This window comes from Diorhabda sublineata, chromosome 8 (genome assembly GCF_026230105.1).
Source record: "Diorhabda sublineata isolate icDioSubl1.1 chromosome 8, icDioSubl1.1, whole genome shotgun sequence".
NCBI lineage: Eukaryota > Metazoa > Arthropoda > Insecta > Coleoptera > Chrysomelidae > Diorhabda > Diorhabda sublineata.
The window spans coordinates 26,029,670-26,052,480 of NC_079481.1; the positions used below are offsets into that span (position 1 = coordinate 26,029,670).

Consider the following 22,811-nt stretch of genomic DNA (forward strand, 5'->3'; position numbering starts at 1 on the left):
AAAATTTGCGACCTTTCAAACATTTTTAAGTAGTAATTCAAACCCTAAATCACGAATTTTTTGCTTGGCAACATGAGATTTGTGTGCAGGGGCGTTGTCCTGCAAAAACCAAACACCTTTTCCCGTAAAGTAGTCAGTAATGTCGAATGCAAGAATTTTTCCAGCAGATTTTTGGACACGAAACTTCTTAGGTCTTGGAGAACCAGAGTGTCGCCATTACATCGATTGTTGCTTTGTTTCTGGATCGTAGAAATGTAACCGAGTCTCATCTATAGTAACAATTCGTTTTAAGAAGTCTGCATCGTTTTCAAATCGAGCACAAATCGAATGCGATGCTTCTACCCTTGCACGATTTTAGTCAACATTCAAACATTTGGGGATCCATTTTACAGCAATTTTTCTCATGTCCAAATTGACGTGAACTATATGAAGAACGCGTTCGTATGGAATATTCAGTGCGTCATCATCTTCAATGGAAAATTTACCTGTTTTGAAACTTGCAGTCCACGGTCACGTACGCACGAAGTCACAGTCACATACGAAGGACATTGATCACCAAGGGTATTAAGCATATCATCGTAAATCTGCTTACCTCGTAACCCTTCTAAATACGGGTACTTGATGAAGGCTCGATACTCCAATTTTTCGATTTTCACAATTTCGGTCGACACCTTCTTTCTTTTAATTTAATGCGTAGTAATTCTGGTTTACTTTTTTGACGTCAAACTTTACACTTACACTTCTAATAAGTTATTGTTCGTTGCTATGGTAACGCAATATTTTGTTTATGCATGGAACTGGTCTAGGCTAACTAGATATCGATACATCCTTGTATATTCAATTATTGTAGAAATGGAATTGATTCAAAGCAATCCAATGGTGAATAGAGTTGTTAGGAAAATAAAAATTCACAGATCCAAATCTACAAAGTTAACAAAGACACAATACCTAGTTCATTAATACGAAAATTATTCTGCAATTGAAAATTTTGATGTGATGGAAATTGTATGTATGTGATAGACAGGTCCAGCATGTTCCAAAACCGTTATAATTGAAACTCCATTATTTATAATTTCTAGACTACATACGCCCACTGAGGGTTCTTACTGAATTATGTAGTTACGATCAAGATAATTGACATGTAGTAGTTGAAAGCGAAACTTAGTATGTCATTAAAGCAGTAATATTTGAACCTCGTTACCTAGAGAAAGCCTTGCGGGGTATATTTTTCAATATAATCTTGTGAGATTTGTCGGTCCCAGATGCAATTTTCTATATATTTATTCAATTGACGACACTAAAGTTGTTTCTTGTTATTGTAGTATTACGTAAAGTTTATTGAGCACGATTTTAAATATTCTGAAGAAGATTGGAATTTCTATTATCAACGGCTCTCCACTGTATTTTCCAGATCGACTTATGAGCTTCTGATCTACTAGACTAAAGCAAGAATTGTTATTTTTTCCAGGTAAATCAAATGCCAAACCGGTGACGAACATCCATTTGTGTAATACAAGCACGAGACCAAGATGGAAATCTCAACGAAGTTTTGATTAATGATGAAACGTTATAGTCCTACATACTGATCACTCTTTTATGGGCTTTGATGGTGCGCATTTCCTTCAGAGAAAAAGATTAACAAAGAGTGAAGTAGGTCTAGATTCCCGCCAATATCCACTTTTTTTGTTCGACTTTCAATATATCTATTTTTTTCTACCAGTTAGTTATTTTTAACTTTAACTGTTGATTCGTTCTGAATTTTTATACAAATTATTGCTGGCAATGTTGAAAAACAAATGATTTCTAGACAATGGGACCTTTTTTCATCGTATTCAAAATATTGACAAGAACAAATACAGAAAACCATTAAAGACAGACTTATGCATCGTCAAGGTCTGCTATTTTTACCCCAATTTTCGTGGGTGAAAAAGTATAAATGATTGATGTATCGTTTAATATTCAAAGACATGAACAATCTGATTATTTTGAACTCGCCCACTGATTTAGACCGTGAAGCCGGTTCTTTTCTAATATGTTATCGAATCTAAAGTTTGGCAATTTTTAAAAAGTTCCTTATGTTTGTTGACGGCAATCTAAAAGTTTCAAGAAACCGATGGTTCCAGAAGTTAGTTTTAATATATAAAGTGAGAGCCTAGCGGGAAGTCAACAATTTAATAGCATACTGAAAATATTGAGATAGTGACATGTGAATATAAAAATAAACTATATGGTATATTTTAAACTTTTATAGACCAAAGTGTTGTGAGTAGTTGCTGTATACATGAATAAATTACATTTGTGTGCTTAAATCTATCCCGCTTGTTTTATGACTAACAACTGTTTATATAAATAAGAATTCCATTATAATATGAAGTTTGATTTTCGAATGAGCACTAATAAAGTAAATGACATAAAAAAGAATGTGCAGTTGAATGATTTATTACGTATTAGATATCAATATAATTACAAATATAGGTGGTCGTACAAGGGTTGAAATGGACACCGATAAGTCAGATTGAAATGACACGGTTTCAAAGATTCTCGCAGTTAATGGGGCTACCATGATGATGAACAGGTTGCAATTAATTATTTTTTATAATGGAAACTCCATTATTTATAATTTCCAGACTGCGTACGCCTACTGAAGGTGCTTACTAAAGTCTACAGTTTCGACCAATGTAATTGACATCTAGTAGTTGAAAGAGAAAATCAGTCTATCATTAAAGCAGTAAACTTTTAACCTCTTTAGCTACAGAAAGTATATTTTTCAATACAATATTGTGAGGCTTGTCGGACCCAGAAGCAAGCCGTTTAATTTTCTATATACTTTTTCAATTGATGATCTTTACTAAAGTTCTTTCTTGTTATTGTTGCATTACGTAAAGTTTATTGATTGTGATTTTAAATATTTAAATAGAAGATTGTACGTTCTGTTATCAAGTGCTCTCCACTGTATTTTCCAGATTGACTTATGAGCTTAATATCTACAATATCTAAGGATTTCCGAGGTGAATGGGTCTACCATGATGATAAATAGGTTCGAATTAATTTTTCGCTACCTTCAAAATATCGAGTTACAAAGAAAATTGGTTCGAGATTCTCAATATCTTTTGGTATTGTCCGAATGTAGCCAATGGAATATGATAATTTGTTTACAAGAAGTTTAGCCGTGTGGGCACACCGTCCTTCTTTTTGCATGTAAGCTGAACGGGACTATAAACCCAATATGGACGTTAGGTTTCTGTATGAAATCAATAATCGATTAACTGGAAAAGGTTATGAAACAACTTCAGCTTAACAAAGACAATAATATTGAAATAATATTTTAAATTATGATGTTCTAATATAAATGTTTCTGTATAAATATTTTCAATGACTAGGATTTTGTACCATCTAGTATAAAAATAAAGAAATGTTCAATTAAAAAACGCTACATTGATTTAAACATACCTAAAAATAAAACATAACATGACTCGTTCCCTGGGAATTCACAATAATTATCAAGTAGGAACGTTTTTAATGAAATCGTACGCTTCAAAATGTGTATAATTTTTGCTTGGTACAGCGAAATATAAAAAGTTCGTTAATTAAGTCAGAACTGTTCTACGTGCCGCTAGTTAATTCAGATTCCTCTACAATTTCCATTTTGTTTGCTAGAGTTGGCAAATTATTCTCCACTTAAGTTTGTTTTTCCCTTCATTTTTTCTTTGTTCGTAATCTTCATAAAACCGTTGAAAGTAATCCTCGAGTACGTGACGCTGAAAAACTCGTTGCATGTAAATATCTTATTTTTATAATTTACCACTTTACTTAGGTTCTATAAAAACGAAAGAAAGTTTTTCATATAATTATTATTTTTATAGAAACCTTTCTAAATACAACACATTGTTTCTTTCTCTACATTCTATCATGTCTCAATTTAAAACCAGTTTAAATATTCATAAGAAAAATAATACATTTATCTAACGTACTTATTTGCTCTAATGACCATTTTTGATAGATGACTTTTGTGGAATTTCAGAGAACAGGGTAAAAATTATGACGTATCCATAAAAGTAGGAAAAACCCATTTCAAACAAGTTCGTTCCCTCATTTTCCCTTCTAATTTTATGCACCCTTCGTATTTCGTTTAATTAAAGTGGAATAACCGTTGACCAGTTTGATATTAAGCTATTTTTGATCCTCTCTTAAACAAAGTAGATAAACACTAGTATATTAAAAGGTTCATTGGTTAAAGGTTTACGTTCTAAAGGACATTTTATTCTAGGCATTAGATCGGTCGAGAAGGTGTTAATTAATTTGTAATTCATTTCATTTCAAAATATTATCTAATGATAATATTGTTCTTGAGCTGATTACAAACTATTTAGGTAAAAAACTATTTTTTTTTTCAATTTCTGATTATACAGATTAAGCTGCAGAAACTGGAATCTCCGTCTTCATAAAACCTCCTAACATACTTTTTAGTTCACTTGTCGGCTTCTACGAGGTACAAACCAAAATACAGTTTACTAATTGAGTAACCTACGTACTCGCATACTTATCTAACTAAATACTAACAGTACTATTTTCTAATTAGCAGATATTATGGTAATACCTCTATTTTATATTATTGGAATTGAAATAAATCATTCTACTCTACTAAGATTAAAACAACCAGTTGTTAACTATTTTTATTGCTTTCACTCATGTAAAGTTGTTGCGCACGCTAAACGAATGGACGATGCTTAAGTTCAGAGACTGACATGGACACAATACCCGAACGCATTAAGGCACCGGAGTAAAATAGTCGGAGGAATATGGGCACTTAAACCAAGAATGATATGGACTGGATGCACCCTGTTTGACCTGTAAGAAACTATGGTGGTCAAGAACAAAAACCAAATTGGGGAAAAAACCTAGATTAGCAAAGGACGACATGCCTTGCAAAAACATGCGTGTCATAATTAAATCCTACAGCAACATTTTCATAGGACCACAAAATTTATAAATTTACCGAAAAGTCATGGTCACATGGTCTGAAACAATCTTATTCTTTCAACTGGTCCTAAAAACCCTTTCTTTCAGCAAATGCGAATTAAGAAGAGGTACTGGTATGCTCTGTGGGCACTATACAGTAAATTGCCATCTGAAGAACATCGAATAAACTCCCGACAACTCTTCTCGTTATATAAAGAAACAAAAGAAACGGTCTAAGACCTCTTCTGTGAGTGCGATGTTGTAGGCTACGGTACGTGCATTTAAGCAAAGTCGTTGATACCTGATTGGTAGACACTCCGCGGTACATAAAAGATTAATATGTCAAAATGTTGTCGAGGTGGAATCTAAGTCGTGAAAATTCATCAGGCGCTATAAACTAATACTGGCATGCAATCAAACGACCAAGTAGAATCAGCTGATTTTGAGAAGAATTTAGCAAGCGCAGACATTCGAGTATTTTATTAAAAAACTAATCGAAGATTACTTTGACCTGGTTGTAGTGATTATTCACCAATTTCTTAATTGAAATGTCATTCTTCTATCAATTGATCTCCATAAATATTACTATTAGCGTATAGCTTAGCTATAACCCATATCTGTACCATTAATGTACTAGAACCATGTACTATCTATATTTAATTTTTTACTGATACTATTCCATTCACTTTATTTGAGTCCTGGTGATGAGGATTTTTTATTTAAAATGATTTAATTTATTTGGTATTACTCTATAGAAGTGCTGAACAAATCGTTACTTTGCCCCACCATGGTGAAAAATTGCATCAGTCAATAGAAAAATGAGCGAGCGCTAGAAAGTATTTAATTTCTTTGCCCTTTCGCGCTCGATAATCCGACACGACGCGAAGCGACAGCGAAGCGAGGCATCCACACTCTCGCACTCGCGTTCCTTCGTGGAGAGTCCAGATCGGGTAATTATAAGCAAATATATATTGATATTATATTTTTTAAAACATTCATATTTAGTTAATTACAACATAATGTTTTCTTTGGCTACAATTCAATTTGTATCAGTTGATGTAAGCAAACTCATTTTATACTCGTACCTTGTAATCAACTTTGACTGGGCTATTAAATTAGATTTGATACTAAAACAACGTTTTCGGCTTATATTTAATTGTCATTGTTCCCATTAATTTCCGCGCAGATAATTCCAAAGCCAAAATTCACCTAGTCTTAATGTATTTACATATACACGATTCGTTTATTTTTATACAATACTACACAAACAAAAAAAATCTACCGTTATACAGTAGCTATGAAAGATGGATTTCTATTGAAAGCCGCTACAACTCTACGTTCAATGCCTTTGTGTGCAATTGTATTCAGCTACCGGTATCTATTATGAAAGTAAAACCAAAAATATATAATACATACCTGAAATAAATGAGACACACAACAGAATGTAGGAGCATATTTACGAGATGATACCCCATAGGCTCTAATTGCCAGAATAAATAGTTCCAACGAAACGTTAGAACGCAAAGAGGCCGAAAGGATTTGTGGCTTTGTTCCTAAAACAATAGAAAATTAGATATTAGAAGTTTCCGTAAATTTTTCTATAATATTATTATTTCACGTAGTGAATTATTGGATATATAAAATATTATTATAGCATAATCAACTCTAAGAATGTCGACTAAATTTTACAGAGTGTGATAAAATATTACGAAAATTTGTAGTCTCGCCCGATTCTACAGGTATCTGTTGTTTCAATGAAACTTTCGAAATATTTATTAGTGAGTAGGCATTCCATTCGCTTTGGTTTGCCTTGCCTTTAGGCAAAATATTATTACGAATAAGTCCACGACAAATGTCGTGAAACTGGTTCTGTTTTGTTATGATTGAATTTGAAAATTTGGCGGATACACCAAACTTTCTGATGTTTGTCGGCGTATTTGATGTATGTTTATTGAAAATAGGGGCGAGTTGTTTATATTATGTTTTATTTTGACTGATTTCTAGGAAGGTCTCATTATTTATTTGTTTTTGTTTACTTTCTAGAATTCTAGAAACAAGTACAGTGTGTACCATTGATGTAGAAGGTAGCAGTAGTTATTATGATCCCTAAACTAGGTAAATCATCACGTAGAGTTTCCTCTTATAGGCACATCTCCCTTCGTTCTGTATTTCGATATGGTCGAAACTGTTCGGAAAATTGCTGCTTAAACGACTAAAACCCATTATATAAAAGTGTAATCTGATTTCATCTCATCATTTCGTATTTAGACAAAGCCAGTCCATGATCGACCAGGTCCACCGATATAGAAATGTTTCAAGAGGAAAAAAAGGCTTTTCCAAAGTATTTCTTCACGTGGCACATATACTCGATGAATTTTGGTTGAAACATTGAATGAAAATATACTTGCCTACACAGTTCTGTGATATTTTAGAATCCTACATCTCACAACAGGAAACATTCTCTGTGTTTAGGAAAATTAATGCTGGAGAGCCACAAGGCAATTTTTTGGGACATCTCCTATAGCTCTTGTACACGAATAATACGCTTAAATTAAAAATGGACAAAAATGTGAAGAAGTGAAATAATCCAAATCTATACATTCACGTTTCCAATAGAGCTCAAAAAGCTCATATTGGAAAGAAAAAGGAACTACTTTGAATTGAATATGAAAAAATGTATTAGCTGATCGGACGAAATTCCACACAACAAAAGTATGCTTTATAAACATAACTTCAAATGCATTAGGTCGAATAGAATCCAGCAATGGGTTTGTCCTAGTCAAAGAAGTCTACAACTCATTCGAAGATTTTAGAATAAGGTACCTAGTTACATCGTGGATGCACCTGGGTACATTCGTTGACCAAATGAAATTTGCCATGGGTCATGAGCTACGTCTTCATCACCATACCATGTTGAGGTAATCCATCTTCTTGACACTGAAGGGCTAACGGGAAGACTCAAAAGAATGAGCGTATTAAATACATTTCCTACAAGCAAGGGTTACCACGATTAAAATGAATTATTTTCAATGTAAATTAGCACCAGTGGTGGGAAAATATTTAGCTAGTTCTTACCTAGACGCTGGTGTTGTAAAATTTTATTTTCCTTTAAGTGCGTCGGATTTTAGCTTGCAAAAACAATACGGGATTAACCATCCAAGTAATGTTGAAATTATCGTGAACTACTCGTATTTTGAATCGGACAGATAGTTTCACTTCCTACCAGGACGTGCTCATGGTTTTTTCTATTGTCTCAATTAAATTGGCACAAACTATTTAACGATATATTTTGGTAATAAGTATATTTAAAGAGAGTTTTCTTATTTGCCATAATCAACGGCTTAGTAACTAGTTAAAGTTAAACTAAATGGAGGGGCCTGTGTTCATCAAATAGACATAGTTTTCTATATTTTGCGATTCTAAAAATTCTAGAATGTAATTGGTCTTCTTTTGAGGCTTACCATCCTCCATCATACACTTTTTGAGATGAAAGTGCCCAAAAATCTTCAATTCAACGGGACAAAATGTATGTTATTTTGTTGTAGCCAATTTTGAGTCGCATAATATCAAAACGCTAAGTTTATAAAGTAATTTTGACATACAAAATCAACTTATTCACTGACGCAGTTGTTAATATACCTTTTCAGAATATACAGCTTTCTCACTTACTGGACCCACATAAGGTCTGGATATTCCTCTTGTCGAAATTTGAATTGATAAGTGTGAAGTCTTTTCATTATCCATAACACTGACTCTCTCATCCGTCTTAGTTGACGACAAAATACTGCTATCCTTTCTAAATGGTTTGGTGTATATTTAATGAATTCGACAAATGCCTTATCCAGTTCTACCGTGTAACTTATTTTTTTTTATTAATACCAAGAGCCACCAATGAAATAATGGATTTGTTCTCCATGTTCAATCATTTAAAAAAAAAAGTATGTTTTCGTGTTTCATAATAAATGCAAACAATGTATTCAAACGCAGAAATCCCCATGGCAAAGCGTTTTGAATAAAATACGATAAAAATTGGATTCGAAATTGTAAGCGTATTATAAAAATTTAACCCAGAGGCATCCGGACCAAAAATATCCTTTAATCGATTGTCTCTACAGTTTGTATATCGAAATCGACCAATTTCATTTTCCATTTCCTATGTTTAGATTACTTCCCTTTGGAATGGACTCAGAAACGGAAGCATATCGACGCAAATCATGTTAGGCAAATAAGTAATTGCTTTATGGTTAATAAACAATTAATGAATTTATGTAGGAATTAGAATTGAAATTTGAATCTATCTATCTTTGATATCCAAGCTATCATTAACGACATTGAAAATGTACATACTTTAAAGTAGTTTGTGAAGTAAAGTAACCATAAAATTACAAGAATCGGAAGACCTTGTAAAGTCAAAAGACGACGAATAGATTTGTACAATTCGCCCGAGACAGAAAGGAATCTGCAGTGAAATGCCGAATAATAATCGTTAATGGAAAATTTTTTTATTGATACACTGCACTTTTACAATCTACTCTATAAGCAGAGTTATAAGTAAATTGTCTGTAAGTCACTAAAGTCAGTCAGGAACCATCCATTGGCGGTACCAAGAGATTATTTATTGTCGGAGATTTTCTAGCCATAGGGACTTTAATTTGAAGGTCCCATAGTTTCATTCTATATAACCAAATTTGTATAAGTATGGTTTTGTAGATGAGCAATTCATTTTCGAGACAGATCTAATTGTTATCTCTTGTTTTTTATATGTCCTCCATGTAAGTTTTCCATTGAGATGCAGCCCTAAGTACTCGACTGGAAGAGAGAGTTTCCGCTTTAATGGTGCTAGAATGATTTACTATTAATTAGAAATAGGAGTTTAGTTCGTGGTTCAAAGATAACTATCTTTGTTTCGATTTTATAAGCATTGTCATATCATAGTATGGTTTTGGTTTAACTAAGAAACGACATGTTTCAAACTCAACTTCTTCTCGAACGAGCTTCGTTTTTGAAAATCAAGTCATTTCAGGAGGGGCATTTTTGCCATTCTCTCTCTTCTGTGTTCGCCTTTGTCCACACTAATCATAAGTGTATTGACATGTCAGCAGAAGACATTGCTTCAATTGGCAAGGCTAGAACTCCATTCAAGTTCTCTATTTTCTACAGTCCTGATTTTTTTTCTCAGGAAACAGAAGGTTCTGTTTAAGTGAAGCGAGTCTGGGCTCCTCTTTTCACCAGATTATTTACTTATTCGTCCCTATTTTTACCTCTGCGTACTAGCTTTCTAGTTAGGAGAAGATTTTTCCTTTTTCTAGTTCATTTAGTGTTTCTAGACGTTCCATGGTAAACTTGAGTTGTATACACATGTTAATGGATAGAGTTTCCGCTTTGAAAGTACTAGAATGAATTCCTATTAATTATAAGTAGGAGTCTGGTTCGTGGTTCAAATATAACTATCTTTGTTCCGATTTAATTAGCATTGCAATATCATAGTATCATTTTGGATTAACTAAGATGCGTCATGTTTCAAACTCGACGATACTGGGAACTTTTTCTCGAAGAAGCGTCTTTTTTGAAAATCATGTATTGTCATTTCAGGACGGGCATTTTTGCTGAAAACCTTTCCCATTCTCTCTCTGCTGTGTTCACCTTTGACCACCCTAATCATAAGTGTGTTGACATGTCAGCAGTGGACATTTCTGCCATAGGCAAGACTTCGTAGGCCCCATATACCCTCATATAAATGCAATCGATCTAAAAAATAAACAATTTTTGAGATATATTTTCCTTATATAGAAAAAAGTAATAAGGAGTCAGCTATAAGTATGGAGACAAAAGTAACGCGATAAGTCAGATCATATGATATGAATACTCCTCATGTATAGGTTGAACTTGTTACCTAATCAAAACTTGATTACATTTTACGCAGTGAATCACTATTTGTGTTTTTTGTTTAGTTCATGCGCGAGAAAAATCAAAAAATGGATTTTTTTTTCAAAGAAAGAAATCTAGTGGTAAGGTATTTTATGAGCTCTATCATTGCCATTATTGTAAAAAGGATTTGAACATAATTTGCTTCTACTCACTACAACAAGCAAAAATTTCCACCTAAATGTTGGCGTTGATATTAGCTTTAGTCGGAAAGCTTAATAGACATTTCAAAGCATCGGTCCCTTCTTATTACAAAATGATGACAAAATCTCTTCGGTGTTGGTAATTAAACTTGGAATCCTTAGCTCTATAATTTTCCAAGGCGTTATGTCATGTAAATTCATTGAACTTAATATTAAACATTCTGAATTTCGTTCAGGGTCCCTTTGTCTATAGGCTGTTCAAAGAAACTCTTTTGATTGTAAGAGAACATTTGCTTTATCGGAAAAGACAGTTTACTTGATGCATATTAAACAATTTTGGTCTGGAATTTATTAAAGTTATACAATGTGTTCACTTAATTCGCAGCTTATGAGAAAACAGACGCTGTTTTGTATAATATCAATTATAGAAATTACTGATAGGTATTTAATCATAGAGTTGTTGTTAATCACATGTATTCATAGTTTAGAAGCAAAAATAAACCTCACTTTGCACCTCGGAGGAATGAATTTTTCAAAATCATTATCCATTGCACACTTGTCATGCAAAGAATATTTGTGCAAAGTTTCTGGCATTCATGGCTGAATGTATTGCGGTTTTTAGTAAACCGTCGATGCTCTACATAACCCCTAATTAATACAGGCTTGACTATCAAGTAGAACGAGAGAGTATCATTCATGAGGACAATTAATTAATTCGTTTTTTTTAATTGAAATTGGAAAACTTGACAGAAATGTATACCCTTTTCATCCCTTAGAGGTAAATCTTGATATACATATCATTTTTCAATTCTTATCCTAAACACTAACTTAGAAAATGCTTCAAAATTGACGGACTTTTATACATATTTCCATTACCTATTCAACCACCTAAGGGGTGAAAGATCCAAAACTTCTATCTTAGTGGGAGCTTACGTTCTAAAAGTAAATTCTTGTTGAACTTTCATGACTGTAACTTCAGTAGTTTCGTATATGCAGTAATGAATCAGTTGATCAGACATGATGTTTTGGTTGCATACGAATTGCGTCCCGCGGTGAAATTTTAAGTTGAGGTTTCTATAAGGGTCGTATATAAATTGCGTCCCGAAGGCCTTTCAAGAATAGTCGAGTACTTCCTTATATGAGTTACGTAAAAAAAGATGAATTTCCACTAAAAGCAGAAAACCTTCATTACTTCCAATAGCGAAAATTTTTATAAAGAGAAAATTTATTCCACATATTAGATTATCTTCAACTATATAGCGATGTTTAAATGGATGATGGAACAAATGTACATATGTCAGTAATGGGAATAATGGAAAATTGGAAATAAAAAATGTGACGTGAAAAATATAAATAACAAAATTGAGTTGCAAGAGATGAAACTATATATAACTATGAAATCTTAAATGTAGTTCAAAATATCTGGTTTTTTTAATCGGTACCGTACAAAACTTTCCATGGATAATTACTTGTTTTCTTGATGTTAATAATGAAACAGTTTTTTCCACACCACGTACTTGCGTGTTGAAACATACGTCTATATATGGCTCGAGTCAACAGAACATTAGGCATATTAAAGTATTTTCTAAATATAACAAATTTCCTTCCATTCAAAATACTTTTGATATATAAGTTATATCTTCAAATAAATGACTGTTTTCAATTCAGAGCTTCACGACTTTTATTTAAAGTGAAACTCAAATATAATCATAAACCAGAAAATCTAGGGATATGGACACAAACAATTATAGTGGGTGCCCAAAATGATCAAACATTAGCTTCTATACAGAGCATCCAATGCTTTTCTGAACTCTTGATTACATTATTCATTGCTAATTTTTAGAGAAATCACAGCACTTAACATCGCTTTTTGGCAACTAGGGCAATCGCCTCAATTGAATATGTCATATTATATACATACGTTGCAATTTTATTAAGAAAATCGAGGTCAACAATGTGGTTTATTAACGACAAACGGATAGCTTCGTACGAAGCACTCGAGGTCACAAGCGTCCTAAAACAGCAAGAGATGAGTAGTATATAGCGTTGTAGTCGATACAACACAGTAGGATCGCTGGCCTCCTGCAAGTAGTTCAGAATTGAAACTACATCGCCTGGCCGAAATAACACTAATGCTATTGAGCAAATTTTCTATTTACAGATGAGATACCATTCTGTGTCAATTCATTTAGTAAATATATGGTCGAAGAGCAATTCAATTTCACTCTCACTTCATCTTGGTGAAGGTTTAATAATGATTGAATAATGAATGATGTGCGAAAACATTCATCTTGGTCAAAAAATGGAATCAAATCGCAAATTCCAAATCGCATCCAAAATTGACAGTCAGATTAACATCGATACTGTGCGTAAACTGATATTACAAGATCGCTATGTGACATACAATCAAGGCATGTTTGGGTATTAGTTACACTCGCATATATTCAATTAATTAATTCAACAAAATTTCTTCGAAGCAAATGGACGCCTGTTATTTCGGAATAACTGGACATATCGTCACTGCTAAAGTAACGTAGAACGGTCAATTCTAAATGGTACACCAGGATTTGTTTGCCAGAAGTGTTCGAAAATATCAAGAAAACCAAACGCAGAAGAATAATTCTCCACCAAGACAATTCGAGCTCTCACACATCATTTCAAACAAAAACGTTTCTGAAATGTCAAAACATCTATTGATCTTAATAGAGAGAAAATAATAAAGCCACATTCAGTTATAAATATTAGTTTTCAAGTAACAAGCATGGTATATTACCGTTAATCAGCAAAATCAAGTTATTTGACGTAGAAATAATCTGAATTATGTAGGGTGCTTGTAGAAGTTAGTATAATAAAACTAGATTATTTATGTTAATTGTAATATACGGTGTGATTTGTTTTAATATCCATTAGTCCAATTTCATCTCTATAATAGGCATTTCTGGTCATGAATAGCAACTTATTTCTCTGTCTAACCAGTCTCATACTCCAGCTTTGCTTATAGGCATCCCCTTCCTTTCTCTAAGTTCCTCTATCTTGGGAGAGTTACCTTCATTTTGTTCTATCAGGCTCTTTCAAATCTTTACCAATGTTTTTCAACAATTTGAAGTCTTATCCAATGAAAATTAATGATTGTCCTTCGACATCAGTTTTAATACCAAAAAGTATGCCTATCCAAGAATATTATTTCATTATACTAAATGTACTGTCAAATTCGATGTCTGAACAATCCAAATACTCTATACTTATCATCTACAATTATTAAACGAAACAATTTCTTGCCTGACCTTAAATATTACAACACGAGGGAATCTGAATGAAGGCGATGGAGCTCAATTAAGAGGGATATTATGAACGAATAAAAGACTGCAATTTCACAAGAACCGACAGAAATTTCAAGAGAAAAGGAAACTAATTCATTATATATTATCTTGAATTTTCTCATTGTGATCGTTGAACGTTCTTTTAAATACTGTTATCTAACGTGTTTGAAGGTAGTAAGTTGCTTTGAATGTTTAAGTGAATTTTAAAACGGAAAACTCAGGAATAAATAAATATTTATCGATAATTTACCATGAGTTTCAATTTCAAACAAAGGATGTACACGTTTTCTTCAATATTCATTCAGTTTTATCAACTGAGTGGATTGTTTTCTATTCAGATAATAAAAAAAAACAGGCTGAAACTATTTTTATTGCTTTTAAAAATATTTTTTATCAATATTATTTTAATTTTGTTCATTATTAGTCATAGAGGCCATGTTCCTAGCATGTGAAGGTTACATTCACCCCTATATACAAATTCCAGCCCTTAAATTACAGCGTTATAAATCCAGAAATTTCAATTTAAGATTACGGTAAATTCCAAATTTGCGCTTGATTTAATTCTAGACGTCTTCCTAATAAGCGTCAATAATGACAAATCATGCTCGTTTTGAGGTTAAGTTACAGAAATACTCTGTATTAACAACAGTGGAAAACATTTGGTTATTATTTACAACGTATAAACATGTATCTCAATTATTATTTATAGAAATTGACGGAGCAATTAGGCCATGTGAATCACAGGTCCTTATCTGTTCTCAGAAGCGTATGCTGACAAAACTATTAGCAGGACCACCAAGCATATACAACGATAGTTGAATCCCTGCAATTGTTTTTTCAACAGGCAGTCTTCAGTATAGCCCTCCACTTCCGCATTGATTGCCAACCCCCACGTTGATTTACTTGAAGAGTGATTCAACCACCAGCAGCTAAAATAGTACTATGGTTTTTATAAGATGATTTCAAATAACCTGAAATCTAATTAGGGATTTATACAATTCTGTTGTGATCAATATTTTGCCTTACAGCTTTTCCGCTCCGAATACAAACAATCAGTTTATGTAAATTTACATTTGATGTAGGTTATTTTCATAACGCCATCCGTATTCAAGATAAAGGGAGTTGAAAAAAAAATTACACACATCTTTTTACGATTTTGCCGCAACTACTGACAACATTGTATTGAAATTTCATATGAATATGATTTGGAAGCTGATACATCCAATGTTTTTATGTCTCAGTCTTATAGAGGGCGCTAGTTACAGGGGTCATACCAAGTAGTATTGAACATATCTTTTGCAATATTAGATTAATTAAGCAAAATTTCGAATGAATTTGTGTACTGTGTACCGTTTTCGGAATATTTTGATTTCAAAATTATAAAGTTATAACCCTCTATGGAGGGTCTATAAACACAAAGTTCGATAATGAGTCAATTTTGCTCATTTTAATATTAATAACAATCATATCATTTTATAACAGCGGAAAGCAGCAAATTACATTTAGTTCATTACCACAACAAACTCCGCACCGGCTACTCTTATTGCCAAAACAGCCTGAAATTACTGAATGTTAAAGTAAGGTTCGTATGGAATGAAAAAAGTTACTTCAATTGCAATATAACATTTAGGTGATTGTGATAAAAATTTTATTATATCTTTTTGTGAGAAGATAGTAGGCTTGCAATTGGCATTTGTTTACTCACTCGCGGCAATTTTTAAATGAGCTTCAGTTGATTTTGACAATTCGTTAGTTTGCTCAATATTATTCAATTGCAAAAGTACAACTGTCATTATTGTCAATATTCTCTTGGTAATACATAGATTATGTGATAGGGCATTGGTATCAATTGTTCTTGAATTTAAATGCGAATAAAAATTAAGTTATCCTAGTGTAATTTTTTTTAAATATATGTTCTCATACTACAAAAAATATTTGAAACAAATTTTATATGATGACTAAATATTGTTTGTACATAATTCTGCTGATTTTTTTTATTTCTGTAGTGTGCCCTAATTAATTTCAAACGAAGTTTTATTGTTTTTATTGTCCAACGTATACTTTTAGCAGTATTCACTCGCCATTTTCCTATATTTGGTAAAGAGTTGAATTCGATTCAAACTACTTTTATATGCTTTCGCGTAAAACAAACATAGTTATTTGTTTATGAATAAAAATGCGTTTGTTAACATGATACATGTAGATACATAAATCTGGACAGTATAATAAAAATTTTTGTCGCATCATCATTTTTCTGATTTCACTATAGAGCAAATCCGAACTCCCAATAAAAAAATGACCATCCTTCCCCAATGTAAATGATTAACTTGCCAAAATATATTGTTTTCCGTTCGGCAGAGTACGCAACACACGTCATGCTCAATGTTTTCTGCCATCAATTACTTTCCGGATTAGGCGTGGTTCGTTGTTACAGCAATGCGAAGTCCAAATGTAATTGAATTGGTTACTGAACATTCTTTTTTTTTCACTCTGCTTTTACCGAACTTTAAGAATGATCAATGGCTATTAACGAACCACAAAATATCTGCAAATGCGGCAAAGAGATACAAATCACATTAGCTATATGCTTTCAACTTTGATGGAATTTATTTTTTATGAATTAATTTTTAATGACCGGATATGATTCATACAAATAAATTTGATTCACATTTAGAAACGACAATTTCTGATACACTTACAGTGGAATCATTATTTTCAAATTGTATCAGTTTCTTATATACACGAAACAGTTGAACAGGCCTCATAGACACAAGGCATGCAGTCGTTCCACTGCTTTTCTCTATATATTTTTGTACATGGCTGTTTCACGTCAGTAGTCTATTCCTATTCTTTCCAAATCTTCTCTACATGCCTCTATCAATGGTTTCCGTGGACACTCACTTTTCCTTTTCGCTCTTTCTCGCCATAATAAGGATCTTTCAACCCATCTTTCCAACATAACCCATCTCAGCTAGACCATCAACTGCTTTGATCTTTGACGATCGTCCATCCACTCGTTTTGCTCTTGCGTTTCTCCGATAATCCTTCGTAATACCTTTCTTCCACATATTTTTATTTTATTTCTTCGTTTTTGTTCATTTCATGAAAAAATATGAAAATATCGCACAAATGTAATGAAATCTCATTTCCTTCATCTTCTCGGCCATTTTGAAAAGGCTTAAAACACTCAAAAACACGTGAACGCGTCAAAATTGCATTGCCACACTCTTGTTTCAATAAATTATAAGTTTCATGTGAAATGATTATTTTTACGACAAAAAAAACGAACGAAGGCTACGACTAAAAAGGTTTATCTACAGATACGGTAGACATCGCATTCGAAAGAGTAGGTTTCAAGGTAAACAGCTGACAGTCGCTAGCCTTTGGCGCATGCATACTTGTTTTATAGCAGCGCTAGTCTCGTTACTTAATACACTTCGTATAAATTGTCCACGGCCGTGTTGAAAAAAGCTAGGAAACATGATCTATCACTTCATCACCATCATCTACAGACAATTCTTTTATGAAACTTTTTTTTATAAACATTTATTCAGAAACATTTGTTTGTTCTCTAAGTTTGTTGGACGTTTTACTGGTGTGTATTTTGAAATTGAAGCGATGTTTAAAGCTTCGATAAATACTTCACAGATAAGTGCCATTTGTGTGAAGTTATTGATATTAACACTGAATTTAATGGATGAGATATTTTCGGGTAATTGTCGAGAGAAGCACATGATCGATGATACTTCTCAATCTGTTTATTTACGAAAGTTGCGTGTATACTATTCAAATATAACGTAAATGCGCGGTAGTGGGTGGAAAAGTTTTCCTAACAAAAACTCAAAACAAACTAAATAAATAATGGAAAATAAAACGAAAGTATTTACCCCAGTTGCTTCGATCTCAACAATTCAAATAATTTCAAATTGATGATACTATTATGTGAAAAAGTTGTGTAATATTTCATAGGCATGAGGGGCTGGTAAACAATATGTAATGAATTATTTGGAAACAATAGGCCGAACAAAAAAAATTTTATAGTTTGAATGTTTATCAACCTCGCTTGTCCTACAGTTACAAATTTTCGTTTATCTTGTATGAGAAAACCTTGTAGATCGTCAAATTCTTTACAAAAAATGTTTTTGCCTCTCTCTCTTTTTGCCAATCAGAAATAAGATCATTATTTAGGACCTAAATTATTTAAGTTATTTAATTTCCAGCAAGCTTGTGAATTTGCACCATTTCAGGTGGGGAGCTAAAATTTTGGCTGAAAAAACCGCCAAATTTTTTGCTCGTAGCTGGGGAACGTGCGTCGGAAGGAAAATGTAATTCTATTTAAAAATATAGAGGACTAAATCTAAATTCTGCGTCGACTGCAATTGAGAAAATAAAATTCGGTTTAGTAATATAGCAGAAATCGAATAATAAAAACATTCCTTTTTTTGGGCAACCGTATGCAGCCATCTAACACTACATGTCTTGAAAACATATACACCTATGAAAAAAATCCATGAACTGAAAGTTACATAGACACCCTAGTTCTTAAATACTGTAATGGTTTTCTTAATTGTTTATACGATTTCTATTGGTGGGGTGAATTAATAAACACTGTCTCTTACGTTCTTAATTTATTCAATTACCTTACACCACACTTAACTAATTTATATAATTCACTTATCAATAACAGTTAACTAACTTATATAATTTATTTGAATTCTTCGATTACTTTTTATTTCGGTCTGTTCACTACGACTATTTATTATAAGCTAACTGAACTGCGCTTCACAAACTCCTTATATATCCCAAAATAATTCTCAAAACTTCTAGAAAATAAAGAAATACAATAAATAAATAAATAGACCTTCCTAGAAATTATTCAAAAGAAACATTGTCAATAAACCGCCTGCTATAATGAAAACAATCATTAAACGGATTCCACGGTTTATAAAACGTATGTCGAAGGCGGCGCAAGTCGTCGTCGAATTTTAGAATTCCACTACATCAAGGCAGGACCAGCTCCATGGCGGAGACGAGTTCGTAACAATATATTTATTCAAAATATATTTCGACGTTTTAAGTATGAGGGTATGCAGCACAAAATATAGCAGTATTCATGTTCTAGTTTTCTTAGATGTTGATAGTCATTCAGCTGCAAAGCTCGGACGACGCGGTTGTATACCAAGGTCCTCCTTATCGAGATTTTCTTCAATGGGACTATCCTCACCAATTTTTACGGCAGTATGAGTCACATTCTCATCCTTGAAGGATGCTGAATTCGAGCATGACTGGCCATTACAGATGAGGCATCGTCTTGAACATTTCATGCTTACTTTGCGGCTACTGCACTTTCCTCTATACAATTTTGTAGGTTTACAGGAAATAGTGTTGCATCCTGATATACGTCCTCCCCACATATGACAAATCTTTTCTTAAAATCTAAAGTGGGGTGCCTCTGTCTTCACCTCTTGGGGTTTTCTCCGTAACATACTTTCTCCTCTGAATATATTTTCCTGCATCTTTCGTGAATCACAACTGAAGGAACACCTTGAAGTTAATAGTGTTTCTCATCCTTCCTTACTATCCTCCTTTTTATCAATGTTTCCATTCCTCTTTCTTTTACTGTAGATGACGCCTCATCATGTAACAATTCAGAACTTCACATGTTTTTAAATGTTGAACACGCCATATAAAATCTGATACAATACAAGTTGAGTTTGAAGTATAATCTTATTCACAGCAATCTGGCAAAAAGAAGTCAAATTAATGCAAAACTTAGTGTTTCAAATTTGACTGATTTACAGAAATGAGGACAGTCTCATACGTAGAATTTTATTCTCTTCAGCTTATATAATACAGCTTTTTTCAATAGGTGTATTTGTTTTCAAGATGTGTGGTCTTGGAAAGCCGTAAAAAGTACAGCACTTAACTTAATTTGATGTTTTATATGTCAATTGATGCAGAATTTAGTCCTCTGTAGTTTTTAACAGAATGACATTTTCCGTACGACATAGCGTTTTCCAGCTACAAGCAAAAAATTCCTAGTGTAATAATTTAACGGTTTTTGCTACCAAAAATTAAGCTCACCATGTGGAATTATGCAAACTCTTATTACACGCATTTAGTGCCAAATAGAGGATTAAAAATGATTTCTACCTTGGTGGAATAATTCCTGAAAATATTTTCATTTTATTGGTCTATAATAAATTCTTGTTATGATAAAAATTAATAGGGGTAGATAAATGAGATATTGCAAATATTCCGATTATATTGATGGTGTGTGGTCTCATATTTTGAATTCATTCATATATTTTTATCCAAAGTTTGGTTTATTTGCTCACATTCATTGCGATAAATAGCTCACTATAATTTTCATTTGGATACTTTCGCAGTTTAAATTGATAAATCAGATCCAGGATTAAAAAAGATCCACTTGGAATAAATAACATCGATAAATTCCTGACTATTTCACATGGAAAAACCAATTTATTACAAACATCCAAACAAAACTGCATTTCGAAACATTGATGAACGTTGTTCCAAATAACTACGGGCATATATTGAACTATCGTCTACATCAGTGTCTATTGTAGTAATGATTTTCAATCAATCAATGCTATCAGAGTCATAACCGCAACCGACATGCTTTGAATTAGTATTAACCAGAACGCGGCAACCGCTCACAACAGACATTCCGTTAGTGACAACCGCCGTTTCATTGAGTTTGGTCATTTTTGTTTGTCTTTGCTATCATCTTTATTGATGCTTCCAATTCATTTTATTCTATTATGCACGTTGTTATGGCAATAATCAAAAAGAAGCTTAATCTATATAGGGTGTCTCATAAACAATGCCATACAAAAAGAAAGCCTTAAGTATAGTAGAAGTATAGACAATCGTATTCAATGGTTTCAACCCAATATTCAGCAAGCTCTTTGAGGCTTTGGTGAAACCAGTCATTGGTTTTAGATATAATAAATTGTCACACTGCATTTTCAACATCTTTTTCTCTCTCAATTTGTATGCTATTTATACTGGATTTCAATATAGTCGAAGATATCCTGTCAAATAACAAATCAGCAATTGAAAAAAAAGAAAGACAATTAGAGAATCTTATGAAATTATATTAAATAAATGATATAATTTCTTTTGTCACAGGGTCATAAATCCCAGGACAGTTTGTTAATTTTATACCAATGTAGCACAGTGGTTGAAGCGTATTCTTGAGATGATACATGTCTGTTTTTGGATAAGTTAGCCCCCGCGGAAAGTTATGGATTTCTTCTAGGAGAATTGAAACATTGTAAGAATGAATTTCCTTTCCTTTTCATGAGTCAAGTGTTCTAAATGTTAAACGCCATTTTTCTATTATATTACTTTTAATGGACTGTACCACACCTCAATGGAATGGAATGGAAAATGGAACATCTAATGGTTCTTCCTAGGTTTGCTATATCTCCTGCTCTGAGATTTCCTTTAATATGAAAGTGTCCTGGGATCCAGCGGATTCGAATGTCTTTACCTTGGTGATACAACTCATAAAGTAGTTCCCTAACATTAAGAATGGAGGGATTGGAAGGTAAAAAGAAGGATGTTTTAGATATGGAATTAATGGCGCTCTGGGAATCAGAGAAAACTACGAATAGAGCTTACGGTCCATTCTCATAGTTAGTATTAAACAAGTCGACAGTGTAAGTAGAGCCAAACATGAACCATAAATGGACAGTAAGTCGGATGAAGTCACTCTCTGGCAGCTGAGGCTTTCCCAATCTTAAGAAGAAGAAGAAGTTATTTTATTTATTATTAGGAATTCGTTTTACTTTTTGGTTTATTAACTATACGAGGTTTATTCGTTGTTCTACTATGATTAATTTCTATCGAAATTGGAAGTGAAGTGAAACATTGATGCCGATTGGTTGATAGAAATAGGAAGTTGGATCGCTTTTTAGTGCCTAGGCACTGAAGTAACTGAACTGCCGTCCGCTTCATGTTCGACAGCAGGTGATACACGAAGACCAGCTCACAACCTTGTAACATTACGAATAATGCAAACTATTTAACTACTATTAGTATAAATAAATAAGAAGAAATATGATTCGCATGCCAATTTAAAAAATATCATTTTAACTATTATTTTGCGAATCTTGACCATTTCGAAGAAATTGCAATATGTAACGCGGCTCTTAAGGCTCATTTTGTCACTCGTCTAGTGACAAAATAAGAGGGTTGTTTTTATCCGATAGGCTATAAATAAAGGAAAAGTTCATATAAAACAATAATTTTATTACCAAAAGATTGGTACACTTAGGGTTACTTTTCGACATAATCACCATCAGATTGAGACATTTGCCATATCCGTGGACAAGCTATTCAATACTCGCTTCATTGCCGCCAATGTAGCCTAACAATTCAGTAATAATAGAGGACAAAACAGATCTTGAAACTTCGGGGAATTCCGTAGACAAAG

The 22,811-nt window shown here is 33.0% G+C and overlaps 1 protein-coding gene across 1 annotated transcript in view; it reads right to left on the minus strand.

Annotated features, from left to right (window-relative positions):
- The window catches only part of LOC130447332 (protein O-mannosyl-transferase Tmtc3-like), a 177,816-nt gene that overhangs the window by 131,426 nt on the left and 23,579 nt on the right, over positions 1-22,811 (minus strand). The window contains exon 2 of the mRNA XM_056784097.1: positions 6,376-6,512. Coding sequence (XP_056640075.1) covers positions 6,376-6,512 — 137 coding nt within the window. The remainder of the gene's footprint in view (positions 1-6,375; positions 6,513-22,811) is intronic.